The 14025-nt window shown below is 29.6% G+C and overlaps 2 protein-coding genes across 2 annotated transcripts; both read right to left on the bottom strand.

Moving 5' to 3' along the window:
- Nucleotides 1-247: 247 nt before the first annotated feature.
- Nucleotides 248-3993, bottom strand: LOC101498977 (receptor like protein 24-like). The gene has a single exon (XM_004506667.4). The coding sequence runs from the start codon at nucleotides 3909-3911 to the stop codon at nucleotides 570-572; it is 3342 nt and encodes a 1113-aa protein (XP_004506724.1). The 5' UTR covers nucleotides 3912-3993; the 3' UTR covers nucleotides 248-569.
- A 6708-nt stretch (nucleotides 3994-10701) lies between these two features.
- On the bottom strand, nucleotides 10702-11511 carry LOC101510084 (uncharacterized). Its single transcript, XM_004506701.1, has one exon. It carries the CDS (start codon nucleotides 11509-11511, stop codon nucleotides 10702-10704), a length of 810 nt encoding a protein of 269 aa, XP_004506758.1.
- Nucleotides 11512-14025: the final 2514 nt, after the last annotated feature.

Genomic DNA, 14025 nt, shown 5'->3' with positions numbered 1-14025 from the left:
ATAGTACAACCAAGGTAAAAAGTGCAAATTAAACACATAAATTGATAAACACAGTAAAGACACCATGTCCCTCATTGAATGCATTTACAAAAAGTGTATTACAATCATATTAGTTTGTCATTTTTAGAACATATCTTCTATTATGTTTCAATATTTGTAACACACATTTCTTTTCAAATAAAAAACCACCATCCTTATTTCACCTTTAAATACAATTACCCTTTCACTTGTTACACAACTTTTCAAGTTAAATTTGAAATATTTTTGTTATATTAAGAACACTTAATATACTTCTTTCTAATATGCTAAAATAAACAAAAGTGCACTGCAACTGCATATTGCTAAGGTCTCAGTCTTTTTCTTTTGGTGACAACTCAAGTCTCAATCCAAGAACACTAAATACAAACAAGCATTTATTTATATGACATATCCTTTTGACAACTCAACATAACTTAAATTGAGGAATGTGGGAAACCATGATTAAAAACTTCTCAGTGCTTTGCTTTATTACTAGGCTCAACCAGAAACATATTGTTGGACCTATAACATTAAACCCAAGAGTTTAGCAATCAGTACCTCCACCTCAAAATTCTATACCTCTTCCCTTCATGTTGTTCATACTCAAAATCAAGTTGGGGGATTATCCTGTACAGTATCTCATCTATATGTTGTGAATACCACAACCTCCATTTCTTCCAGGTAATAATGGGGAGGATGAAAATTCCAAAGCCAAAAATAAATCCCAACTCCACACTTAAGAAATTCCAATCAATTAAACTCTCATTATAAGAATCAGATGATGATGGTGGCAACCCCTTGACTCCATAATCGCTGCAGTTGTTGGTTAATGGAGGTCCACATAGCCCTTCATTCCCTTTGAAGGAATCTGCATCAAAGGTTTGGATTTGAGTGCTCAAAGGAATTTGCCCCACTAGGTGATTGAATGAGAGATTTAAATATCCAAGGAAAGATAGGGTTGAAAGCTCTTGAGGAATCTCTCCATTCAAGGAGTTATTTGACAAGTCCATAGACTCAAGATTCTTCAAATTCCCCACAGATGATGGTATATGACCACTAAATGAATTATGTGACAAGTTCAAAGCATTTAATGCCTTGAATTGCATTATCTCATAAGGTATTAACCCCTCCAAATAGTTGTTTGACATATCCACATAAGTGAACGCCATTTGAATTTTGACTAGCTTCATTTGCTGACCTTTGTTGACAATAATAACTGAATCCTGATAACGAGCAAGATCCACTGAATTAGCATCAGCCAACCCCTGATCAAGGATAGAGCGAGACATGTTTGCAACAATTTTAACCAATTTCATTGCGAGATATTTGTTCAAATGCGGTAACACAGCCTTCAAACTCATAGGATGAAAGTTATCATCAATTTCAAAAAACAAATGGCCAAATTCTGGCCCAAGCACGTTTTCATCACGCATCATTGCCTTCCAACTGTTTAATAGTGTTCCTGTTATTGTACCACTCAAATAATTGGAGGCTAAATCAACAATATGAAGCATTTCCCAATCACCGGAGCTATTTTCGCATCCAATAGATCCATGGAGCCTATTAGACCTTAAAACCATGATTCTCAGAGTGGAAATATTACTTAAGAAACATGGAAATTTGTCACTTAAAGCATTCTTTCCAAGGTTAAGGACTTGTAGTTTTTTGCAATTGATCAAAGATTTTGGTATGCTACCTTCCAAGAGATTGTCACTTAGATCTAAATATCTAAGTGAACATGAATTTGAGGATATAGTATCAGGAATATGACCTCGAAGCTTGTTTACTCCAAAGTTCAACATCCTGAGACTACTACTCAGTGTTGCAAAACACTTAGGAATCATCCCGTTAAAGCTATTGTAGGAAAGATCTAGCAAGCGAAGACTTGAAGCATTACAAAAGGATTCATGGATTTCTCCTTTGAAACTATTGTTTGAAAGAAACAATATATTTATGAAAGGGAGATAGTTTCCAATGTCTGGTGGTATGGTAGAGCTCAACATATTGCTTGAGTAGTCCAAATAACTTGCGTACTTCGGGATAAATGAAATTGGACCTTTGAGTTTGTTTGAACTGAGGTCAACTGTAAAAAGGTTAGAACTCATGTTCGATAAACTTTTTTCAAAATTAGTAAGAGAATTCCTGGAAAGATTCAAGTTAATGAGAGATTCAAGTTGCCAAATCCAGTTAGGTATCGATCCTTCAATCTCGTTGCCAGATAGATCAAGAGATATTAATGTAGACTGGTTTCTCAAGAAACTTGGGATTCTCTTTAACTTGCAGGAAGCCAACAAAATAGTTCTCATCTCTGGAAAGGGTGACAAGTTGTGATCATGCTTGAAGTTGACATCAATCAACAAATTGTTATGTGAGAGGCCTAGTACAGTTAAATTACTTAGTCTTCGAATGAGGTCCAATTGTATGGTGCCATTGAACTTATTGGAAGAAAGTTGAATGACACGAAGGGTTCTAAGGTTAAAGACAGAAACAGGAATATGCCCTTGTAGGTTATTGCTACCCAAATCAAGCATTTCTAATACAGGAGAAGATGCATTGTCAAACTCATCCAATAAACCACTGAGTTGATTATAGGGAAGTTTCAGTTCTCGCAAATATGGGAGCTTAAATAGAGATGAAGGTACATTCCCATTGAAAGAATTGAACCCTAAATCAATGCTGACAAGATTTATTAGACCCTCAAAATGGTTAGATGGTAAATCACCACTTAAATGATTGAGAAATAAGGATAGATATGTGAGGTTCTTGGACATATTGAAAGAAGGGAGTTGACCTGTGAGGTTATTGGACGATAAGTCTATATAAACAAGCTGGGTGAGTTCTGACATGGAATTGGGAAGTGATCCATTGAATTTACAGTAAGATAGATCAATTGTAGACAGGTGTTTCAGATTAGAAATTGTTTTTGGAAGCTGTCCTGAGAAATTTGTATTGCGGAGATTCAAGTATTGAAGAGATGCAAGCAATGGGAAGTCTGGCAAAGAACCAATAAGATATTGATTGTCTGATATGTCAAGCACCTTTAATGTGTGTATTTGGAAGATATCTTTTGGGAAAGAACCGTTCAAGTCACAACTACTGAGTTCTAGGATGGTTAAATTGGAGAAATTTGCAAAGGAATCTGGCACTATGCTAGACAATTTGTTATGGCTCAATTTTAGAACAGAGAGTGATTGAAGCTTAGCTAGTGAAGAATCAATAGGTCCTGATAGATTGCATGACGACATGCTCAAAACCCGAAGCCCCGTCGATGAAGATAAAGCACGACCCCATTCGTCTCCTTTGGCAGATATTACTACACCATCTAGATACAATTCTGTTATCTCTGTGAGGTTTTGCATCAATAATGCTATATTTGGCTTCTCAAGTTTTAGGTTGTGATGTGAAGTAAATGTAGAAGACAAATCAAGGGTGACCAACCTTTTGAGTTGAGATATTTCCTCTGGGACCTGCCCTTCAAAGCTAGCATCAGACAAGTTCAGATACCTCAAATTGTGCAGCTTATGCAGCTCTTGAGGAATCATAGAACGAAAATTATTAAAAGCCAAATTCAGACTCTGCAAATATTGCAGCCTGAAAAGAGCACTTAAATCATTAAGTCCTCCTGAGATAGACTCTTGACTAAGATCAAGGGCTGTAACATGTCCCTCTTTGCATGTTACACCATGCCATTGGCAACAATCATCATCACTTTGATTCCAATGAACTAGTTTTGTGGATTTTGTGGGGTTGAATGTCAGATTATTTTTCAAATGGAGCAACAAGGAACGTTGATGGTCAAGACAATAGCCATTCACCACAAAATTACTAGATCTGGAATTTATTATGTTGAATGGTATCAAGAAAAGCCAAAAGATGATTATGTGTGCTCTCATAGTGAATTATGAGAAGCTTGTGTCTTATGGCTTGGGAATGGTGAAGAAGTGTACTTTAATTATCAATAACGTATCCTTTTCTCCTTTTATAGACTACAACTAGTTCAACTTTTGATTGGATGATTCAACCATTTAACACGCAAATAAGTCTCCTTGTCATCATACAGTAAAACCAACAAATTAAGGTCTTGGTCTCATTATATGCTATGTATTTTCAACATGACATAAAACACTACCGCGTACGTTATGATTTGTTTCGTTTCATTCTAATATATTTACCAAAAGAGTGTAGCAATATTACAACCAAGACTACATTTTCTTGATGTTATGAATATATTTTTTGAATTATTTTATCTATTGTTAAATGGTTCTGATATAAACACACCATGTGTGTTAGTCACATAAGTCAGTCAATGAGTCAACATTTGAACCTTCCTCTTAAGAAAATGTGTGTTGTCGTACAGATCCTTATCACTGCACATTGTGGGTTGGTAGTTTGTTGAAAACATGAAATTAAACTAAAAAGATGAAGAGGAATGAAAAATTAGATGGAAAAAAGAAACGAATTCGGCTGGTTAGCTTATTAAATATAATGATATATACAGCTCAGTTTGTTGCAAATAATCACGTTGGGACAAAAGCAATTACACAAGTGAGTTGAATACAATATCTTTATCCAAAATCTTAAGGTTTTTTGCGAGTTTGGAGGGGAAGACTTTGAAATAAAGAAATGGAGAAATGGAAGGAACATAGTTTTGGGAGGAGAGGATTTTGAGAGGTTTGTTTTTATTTATAATTAGATGTTAACCCGAATTTAATATATTAGTGAGTATAAAATAATAATATATAATAATAATAATAATAATAATAATAATAATAATAATAATAATAATAATATGTAATTTAAAAGTAATGTTATTTTTGTTTTACAGTAGAATATACTTAAGCGTTTATATGCTTAAAGGCAAATATATTTTTAATAATTATTATAAGCAAAGAAAAAAGTAAAATATTGTTGACTAATACAATACATACAAAGTATATTAATATATGATACTATTCATATGATTTTATAACTTTAGAGATGCAATTCTCGTCTTTAATATTTTTTAAATATGAAATTGGATAGCTTTTTGTTTTTATTGAAGTGTTCCTTCTAATAGTATATTTGCTAAATAGTTATGCATTTCTTTAGTGTTAAAGTTGTATAGTTGTGTGAGTTAATTATGATTGAGTTTACTATCTCTTTTAAGACAAAAAAAATTTGTACATTTAACTTATATAATTTATATTAGTTTTGAAATTTTAGATTTATAAATTTAGGTACTTTTGACATTTTCAATTTTATATGATCATTGCAATTCTGTCAATCTCACCGTCAATCTAAACATGCACTAAATAATATTGTTTGTCTTACGATTTATTACAACATTCATTTGTGAGTGATAGTTTGTTAAAAAATAATGAAACAATTCCTCACGTATGCAAATATATGTGGTATATATGGAACAAAATAAATAATAACAATGTTTTTTACATATTAAAAATGTTAATTACACAAAATTGTCAAGCCAAATAAAAATTCAGTATAGAATGTAACTAAATTCTATAGTTATGGTATTTTGGATGCATAACAGATTCAATTATTTTAACTATTATTTCGTCTAAATAATTATAATGTGAAATGAAATTTTCAAATAATTATTTGATACAGTAAAAAAAACTTCAAGAATGAGTTGCAAAAAATTTCAAGCAAGAAAAGTTTGTGGATGTTTAAGAAATAGAAAATTTCGAGTGAATAGTGAAATAATTAGAAGTTATTCATTTCTAAATGTTTAATATTATTCATTTTGTTATTGTTTCGATTATGATTTATGTTTTTTTAATTATAAAAAGAAAAAAATGCTATGAGATACCCATTCAACATTGTATGGAAAAAAATTTATCTTCTATGCCATAATAGTTATATATGATATTGAACAATAATTTGTGTTGTTATTATCAATTATTAAATAATAAAATGTGTTTGTGCTAAAGTATATTTGCGAATGTTTTGTGAATCTACTTTATGGCTCTTTTGCACGCTTTGTTTCTTTATGCATAATGAATATGTTGTGATTAAGATTAATATTTTTTCTGTAATAAGTTGAATTATCTTCTTTGCGTGTCTTTGGTTCAAAATAACATATGTTTATTTTCTTTGAAGCAATGGATAAGGCATAGATTATGCAACCATACACATCAACTAAATATGATCAAGAGATACAAGGCACAAATAGGTGTAGTTTGGTTGCATTTCATTATGTCGTTATCATTGCTTGAACTAAAAATGAGATTATGTAAGAGAGTGGTTGAAAAACATAAGATATATTTTTATAACGTGTGTATGTAGTCGAACTTGCATTGTGATGATTTGAAGATATTTGATGATTTATTCTTTTTTGTATGAGTTATTGAAATGAAAGTTTTGATGACTAATTAAAAGCTTTTAAGTGTATTAATGAGTGATTAAGTGATAAATTAAAGCTGAATGTGTAGTTGATAAGTTCCATTAAGTTCAAGTGGATGTTTCGAAGTTTGATGCTATTATATATGATCGTCGTTTTATTTTCTATTTTGTCTTTAAAAACTAAAGTGTAGAATTTATTCAAAGGCAAGTCAATGAGATAGGTTATGTTCGAAGAAGAGAAACCACCTAAACATCCAAGTGGATCGTAGTCTCATAGTTATAGTTACTCCAAAGAATAACAGTTTGAGATAATACAACGAAAATACACTAAGGTGAAAAATGTCCCGAGTACGGTACTTTTTCAAAAGATCACGATAATTTTTTTCAATAAAATCGTATAAAAAATTTAATTATGAATGTGAATTACAAACTAATAACTAATCATAACTAAAGCTATACGTAACAAGATCTTTTTTTAATATATAATAGTCAATTTTGAAATATTTTTTTTACAAAAGGTAGCTTATAGTATATAATTTATAATAATTAGATGTTGAACTGCGTTTTGTGTGAATGAATTTAATATAATATTAATTTAGATGAATAGTTAATATAATCGTGGAAATAAATACATTTTTTTAAATAATTTTTCAAAATTTTAAATGGTTAATGTGTCAATTTAGTCTCCAATAATTATTTCTAGAGACTAATATTATTGAATCTTTTCAAAATCAATATAATTTTCACATTTGGTTAGTTTCAAATACTATGTCTATAATTTTCTATAATTTTTGAAATTAAAGTGGTGATTATTTCATATTATCTTATTAAGACAAAATATAATTTTGTTGAGTTAGTTTATTTATTAAGAATCAAGTATCCATATTCATGTGATGTCACCATGACCAGAAATTTGGAAGATCAAAGAACATTCAATATTTTTTATGAATAAGAAATATAAATGACTGTTTATTTTCCTTGTAGTAGACACAAAAATGGAAGATAAAATATATGATTTAAAAAGAAAATGTTGTATGTGAAAATTTTAACTTTAGAATAATTAATAACAGTGTATAATTTATAAACTAAATAAATAATGGTGTGTACACAAAGACACATTAAGTGATAATTAATTAGAGAAAAATGACTATATATACCACTATCTATTTTGTTTTTATTTTTTTTATGAGCAACCACAATCTAATTAAGTTGAAGTCTAAGGTATAATATTTAGAGTTTATCATCATATTATATTTTGTAATATTAGTGTATAATTTATTAAAAATACGTGTTGACAAAATTAGATTTTAATAGCCTATCACTATGATATTTATATAAACAAATGTTAGTTGTTAGTATGTATGTGATTTGTTCATGAATTCAAAGCGTATCACAAAAGAAGTTACATGTTATAGAGATAACACGAACGTGACCAACATAAAACTGAAATAAATATTTAATTGGAAAGGAACATTGAGCCGATTAGAAATTATGCAAGATAATTATATTATGGAAGAAGAAGTTAATGGATGCAATAATTGAAATGTGATGTTATGAAACTATATAGTCATATGAAGAGGAATGCAATACTAAAACATTAAATTATAGTAAAATGAAGAAAATAGGTAGTACATGCTCAAAAAACAAAAAGTTGATAGAAACGTAGATAAAAGAAAGAAAAGAGAAGGTAAGATTTGGAGCTTGACACGTTAGAAATTTGGTTTGATGTAGAATAAAGACACATACATAGATGATGTGTTAGCGCAAAAAAGTTAGGAGCTGATTTAATATATTATAATAAATACAAAATCTCCTTATTTTAAAGAATTTAAAAATTATATTGGAGGAAGTTTTTGGAGGATTTAGACAAATTCTCCGTACAATTTTCATGTTGATATATTATTTTATAAATTAAAAATATATTAATCAACATCTTTTACCATTTTCCACAAAATCACTCTCTTAAAAAATATAAAAACTTTCTCTCTATTTTCTCCTCCCTCCAAAGTCCTCCTTTTTTCTCTCCTCGAAACTCATAAAAGCCTAAAGCAATGAGTTTATAGATCCTCCCACTTATATAATGTTCAATATCTATTTTTCCATCTAATGTAGAACTTATTTTTTTTTTATTAAATATAATTTATTTACCCACACTTGATATACTAATATATTTGATAATATAAAGTAATAGGTTATTTATCGTAAAAATATTAAGTTATAAATTAGTCAATGCTAATCGTAAGTCTTAACGTGAGGAATGAATGATGTAAAACTAAGTCAAGGAGCGTATTTTTCTCTAATGCATGAAAACACTGTTTTTTTGTAATGTTAAGAGATTCCTAACGGTCCATAATTTTGAAATTGTTTCCTTCACAATTGTAGATAGTGTCCACATTGAAAAGGGAGATGTCTCGAAATATGGCATTCTTATTTAGAGTGCTAAGAGATTATGAGATTTTAGAACATCTACGATAAAACTATGTTGGGATATTTAAAAGAATCTAATTTGTAAACATCATTTACTTTATAATTTTTTAATGACAATAATAAATATTTGATTTCTTTAACACAACACTTTAAACAAAACTATTAAATAGGATATACTGAAACTTTTTTTTAATAATAAATAATACCTTGTATTATGAACTCATAGAAAGTTGAGGAAAAGTCGCTAACACCATACATCAAATGTAAAATAGGAGCATGTTTGCTCAACTACTAGAATCTAAAATGGGAGCAACATGTTCAGCTATGGAAAAAGAAGAGGTAAAATCACATTAAACTAGCAAATGAGCACATTTAGTTGAACTAATACACACATCACACACTTTTTAAGAAATATCAATCACAGTAATTCCACTCACCATCTTCTTTGTACCAAGCCAATTCAAGCTTATAAAGTTGAGGTGACCAAACCTTGAATGCCATAGTCAACTCTCATCAACTGAGCTCATGACCTTCAAGCATTGAATATTTGCAGCTTACATATTGATGGTAAATGTTTTATTGTTTGAAAGGGGGCCTTCATAATCAACTTATTAAGTTTATCATACATTGCATCATTCTGTTGAGACAAAATCCCAAATTAATATTTTAATGATAATTAAACAAAAGTTAATTAAGACTTCTAATTATGATTCTAAGTGTTTTGATATTTAACATGTGTATTTGAGTGTGTTAATCAAAGATAGGTATCAAGCATTACAAATCAGATCATATTAAAATAAAGAAAGCTAATTCAGAGAAACGAAAAACGTTCTTGACAAATTTTTGAAAAATGAAGAACGTTCTCCACATCTGCAAATTAGCAAGAATGATCAGATTCTTAAAGAAAATATTAGATCCATGAATTGCAATCCATTCCAGAATTTCACCAGAAATATACAAGGATCAATCCAATGCCAGAATCACTCCAGTATTCGAAGGCAAAAGACTATGCTTCACAAATTCATAAAGCAAGAACATTCTTCAAGTTAAGCAGTTTGAAGTACAAGACTGACATGCTGGAAATGACACTTCTGTTGTACTTTCCAACAGACATGCACAAGTGATTCAGGGCATGGGATCACTTCAGACAACTGTCAAGGTAAGATTAAAATTCAGCTTATCTCAAGGCAAAATCGAAGATCGTCCTTTGTTCATAAGAACATTCTTACTTTATGACTGATCTTATCCATTCACTTACTCATGACAATTGGACTATTTCCAACGGCCTAATGAGCTGTCATAAGCCTTCTTGAAGCCTATAATAAAGCCTCAAAATGAAGAACACATCAGAGCTTGAAGTGCAAAGCATGCATCACTCATTCAATCATACTCGAATCCTCTTGATCTTTTCAATCATTTCTAAAATGCAGTTTTGTTATTAGTTTGATATTAGAATCAATTTCTACTGAATTCTAAAATGTAGAATCTATTCTCAAACACAATTTGAGCATACTCAGAAAGAGTGTAAGGTAACTTGTGGAAATCCTTTCTAGGTAGAAAGGTAGTACTTTGTAACATATCAAGATTGATCTGTAAAAGCTGTGTGAAAACCAAGAACGATCTTACTTTGAGCACTAAGTGGAAAATTTCACAATTGTGAGGATTGGACATAACCCGTGTTGGGTGAATCAAAATATATCTTTGTGTGATATCTCGTCCATTATCTCTATTTAGTTTTTATCTTTTAATCAGGTTTTATATAGATAAGTTAATATTTTTGTTTTTCACTAACCAAAATTGTTTTTTGTTTGTAACCAAGATCAATCTTGAGTTAAACATTTTAGTTTTAAACAATAATTTTAAAAAATGGACATTTATAATTCAAACCCTCATTTCTTATAATTGACATTGTTACTACACATTCTTCATTATCACTTGATAGCCCTTTTGAATTAGTTGGCCTATGCTTATAATATTTTTCTTCATGGCTGTCACATAGAGTGCATTCTTAATCACCGTTGTTTTTGCATCCTTTCTTTTAATCACTATATTTCCTTCACCTTCAGCCTCTAATGTTCTACCATAATCAAATATGATTTTACTCTTTCTTGATGTGTCAATGTCCACCAACCATTCTTTATGACTGGTCAGTTGATTGGAGCAACCAATGTTACGAAACCATAATAGAGATTGAGATGGTTCTTCATTTGCAGTAGCCATCAAAAGCATTGTATCTGAATCTGAGTCATCTTCTTGAGCAACATAAGCTTCTTCTTCAGCTTTCTTTTTTTTGTTTTCCATTTCCAAATCAACATTCATCGGTAAAATGACTAAACTTTTCACAATTATAATACTACACCTTCTTTTTGTAAAAGTTATTTGATCTCCCTTTGTTTTCAACATTTCCTTCTCTTTCTCTTGATGAGGATACAAATTTGTCATCACTTTTGTTGAACTTATCTTTGTTGTTATTATTTCATTTCTTCTTTTAATCACCTTTCTTGTTGACTTGAGTTGACAATGCTTGATCCTTAGTTTTCCCTCCAATTCTTTCAATCGTAACTTTCTTGCTTTTAATGATCCTTGTAGTTCTTCAAGACTCAAAGATGAGATGTCCCTAGATTCTTTAATGGGACACACGATGTAATCAAACCTGGGATGCAAGGACCTTAGAATCTTCTCACAAATCTTTTGTTCTAACAATCTTTCACCACATGAAGCCATCTAATTGGTAATGCTTCTCAATCTTGGGCACAATTCTGAAACTTTCTCTTATTCCTCCATTTGTAGCAGGTTATATTGTCTTTGTATGGCATGCAATTTCACTTTCATAACCTTTTCACTAATAACATAAAATTTCTCAAGTATATCCTATACTTCTTTTGCATTCTTTGCATAAGAAAATTTGTGAAAATTTGATATGCCATTGCATTGATGAAGGATGAATGTAGCCTTGCAATCTTTCTTCTTGTTATCTTTGTAAGTTGTTCTCTGTGCATATGTGGGATTTGCTCCCAGTACATCATAACCTTTCTTTATGATCTCCAATAAATCTTGAAATCCACATCGTGCACAAATCTAAACTTTGTATCATCCCAATTTTTAAATTTCAGAGCTGATATACTAAATATGAAATTTTGATTTGACGGTTGGATCGGTGAAATACATGGTTGATATTGATTAATTAAGCAAAATAATTCATCACACTGTTACTCATAGAATCAACGGATCCCCATCCTATATACATATATTTTATTTGTTTCGTAGTATCCGTTTAATTGAGAAATTGTGTTTTTCTGACAATTTTTATAGTTTGATTCTTTTATGTTTTTTTAGAACATATATTTTTAAATCATAAAATATATGTACGGTTGTTTTATCCATTATATCATAAAGAAATTTATTACAATATGCCCAGTCATAATGAAATATCCAAACATCATATTAAAATATGATCGACTAGTGCCATTGAAGATGAAAGCAAAAATGAAATTTATTTATAAGTATTTACTACCCTAAGATCTTCTCTATATTAAACATGATATAACAACTCCTCACCCTAAATTTATAAGACAAAAAATGTTGTATATTTCATTTTGCAATTCAATATTGATACTTGACCTTGTAGACGTTAGGATAAACTAAATATGATTTAATTTGGCAATATCATATTCAGCTCAAAATAAAGATTTTTTTTCTTGATTTAATCGCAGTTTTGGTCTTTCTATTATAATCAATTCACGGAATTAGTCCCTCTATTTTAAAAGTCGACATTTTTTATCCCTCCATCATATTTTTGAACAAAAATAAATAAATAAGATTTGACATATTTTTAATGACGTGACATTCAATTTTTCGATATAGAATCATTTAGATACGTTAATTATTCATAGGACATTAACAAAATTAAAAATATTAAAAATTTCGATGTTGAAAGCTAAGTTTTTATGGCGTTTTATTCAAATTTCATAGGAGTTAATCATTCTACATCATCGTATCATATGTCACGCTATTTAAAACATATCACGCTATCATTTTTTAGTTAAAAAATAAAAAAGAAAGACCGAAGCTGTTGACTTTTAATATAAGAGGATCAATTTCGTAAATCTATAAAAATAATAGAACTAAAAATACAATTAAACATTTATTTTTATCATGAAGTGTCACTTCAATTATAAGAGTTTGAGCTTTTAACATCACAGCATTTATAAAATGACTATTAATAAATGATAATTTTTCCATTCTTTAATTTCTTTTTTTTTTTTAATTCCAAAAGAAAGACGTAACAAAATGGGCGTTGATTACTTGCTTGGAGGTCTTTTCCATCCTTTGGAAATTATGTCAAGACCTTTAAAGTCCTCAAATGGGACCAAGAAACAAACATTTGATTTGTAATAGAAAAGCATGCTTTGACTTAGTTCCACTATATATCCTTTCTATTTTCTACCACTCAAATGGCAACTCACTCCAATTGTTTATTCAACACAAATAAGTCTAAGTTGAAAAATTCAACGAATTTCAAGAATTTTACATTCCACGTGGCAGGCTTAACACGGTCCTGTTCCAAGAATGATTTTACATTAAATACATAAATACAAATACAAGATCAGATCAAGAATAAATTATGACCTTTGCATGATCCATTACATCCTTTCTTTCCTGAAAAAGTAAACTTATGCAATTATTCTCAATCAATTCAATTTATAGCATTTTTTTTTCCAAAGAAATAATTCAATTTATAATATTTACTATTACTTTGAATTTTGCATACTGCAAGTATTTCCTTTCTATTTAGTAGAAAATCAATTTTGAAATAAATGTAATTAGTATAATATTTTTCTCGAAAAATTCAACAAAAAGTAAATAATAAATGCCAAAAAAAAAAAAAATAATACAATCGAAGAATAAGTACAATGATTGTGCTAATTGATTTTTTTGTTATTCGAATATATTTTCAATAACCAGTAGTACTACTCTATAAAAAAAGTACAACTCTAATTGATTTGTACTACAAAATAAAAATGCAGATTTGTACACTATGAGTACAATTTAGAAACACACTTTTTCTATATAAGGCACATAAGCCAATAAGTTTACTTGCTCGTTTGTTGTAAATTTTTGTACAATTTTACTCAAAATATAGTCACTTGAATGACTAGCAGGCTTATCTCTATTTTATTTATTTATTTCTCCTTTACAAATAAAATTAGAGTTTGTTTTGTGCGAATTTTGTGATTC

This window comes from Cicer arietinum, chromosome 6 (assembly GCF_000331145.2).
Source record: "Cicer arietinum cultivar CDC Frontier isolate Library 1 chromosome 6, Cicar.CDCFrontier_v2.0, whole genome shotgun sequence".
NCBI lineage: Eukaryota > Viridiplantae > Streptophyta > Magnoliopsida > Fabales > Fabaceae > Cicer > Cicer arietinum.
Note: the sequence above shows the minus strand (reverse complement) of the source record. Positions and strands in the feature narration are given on the sequence as shown.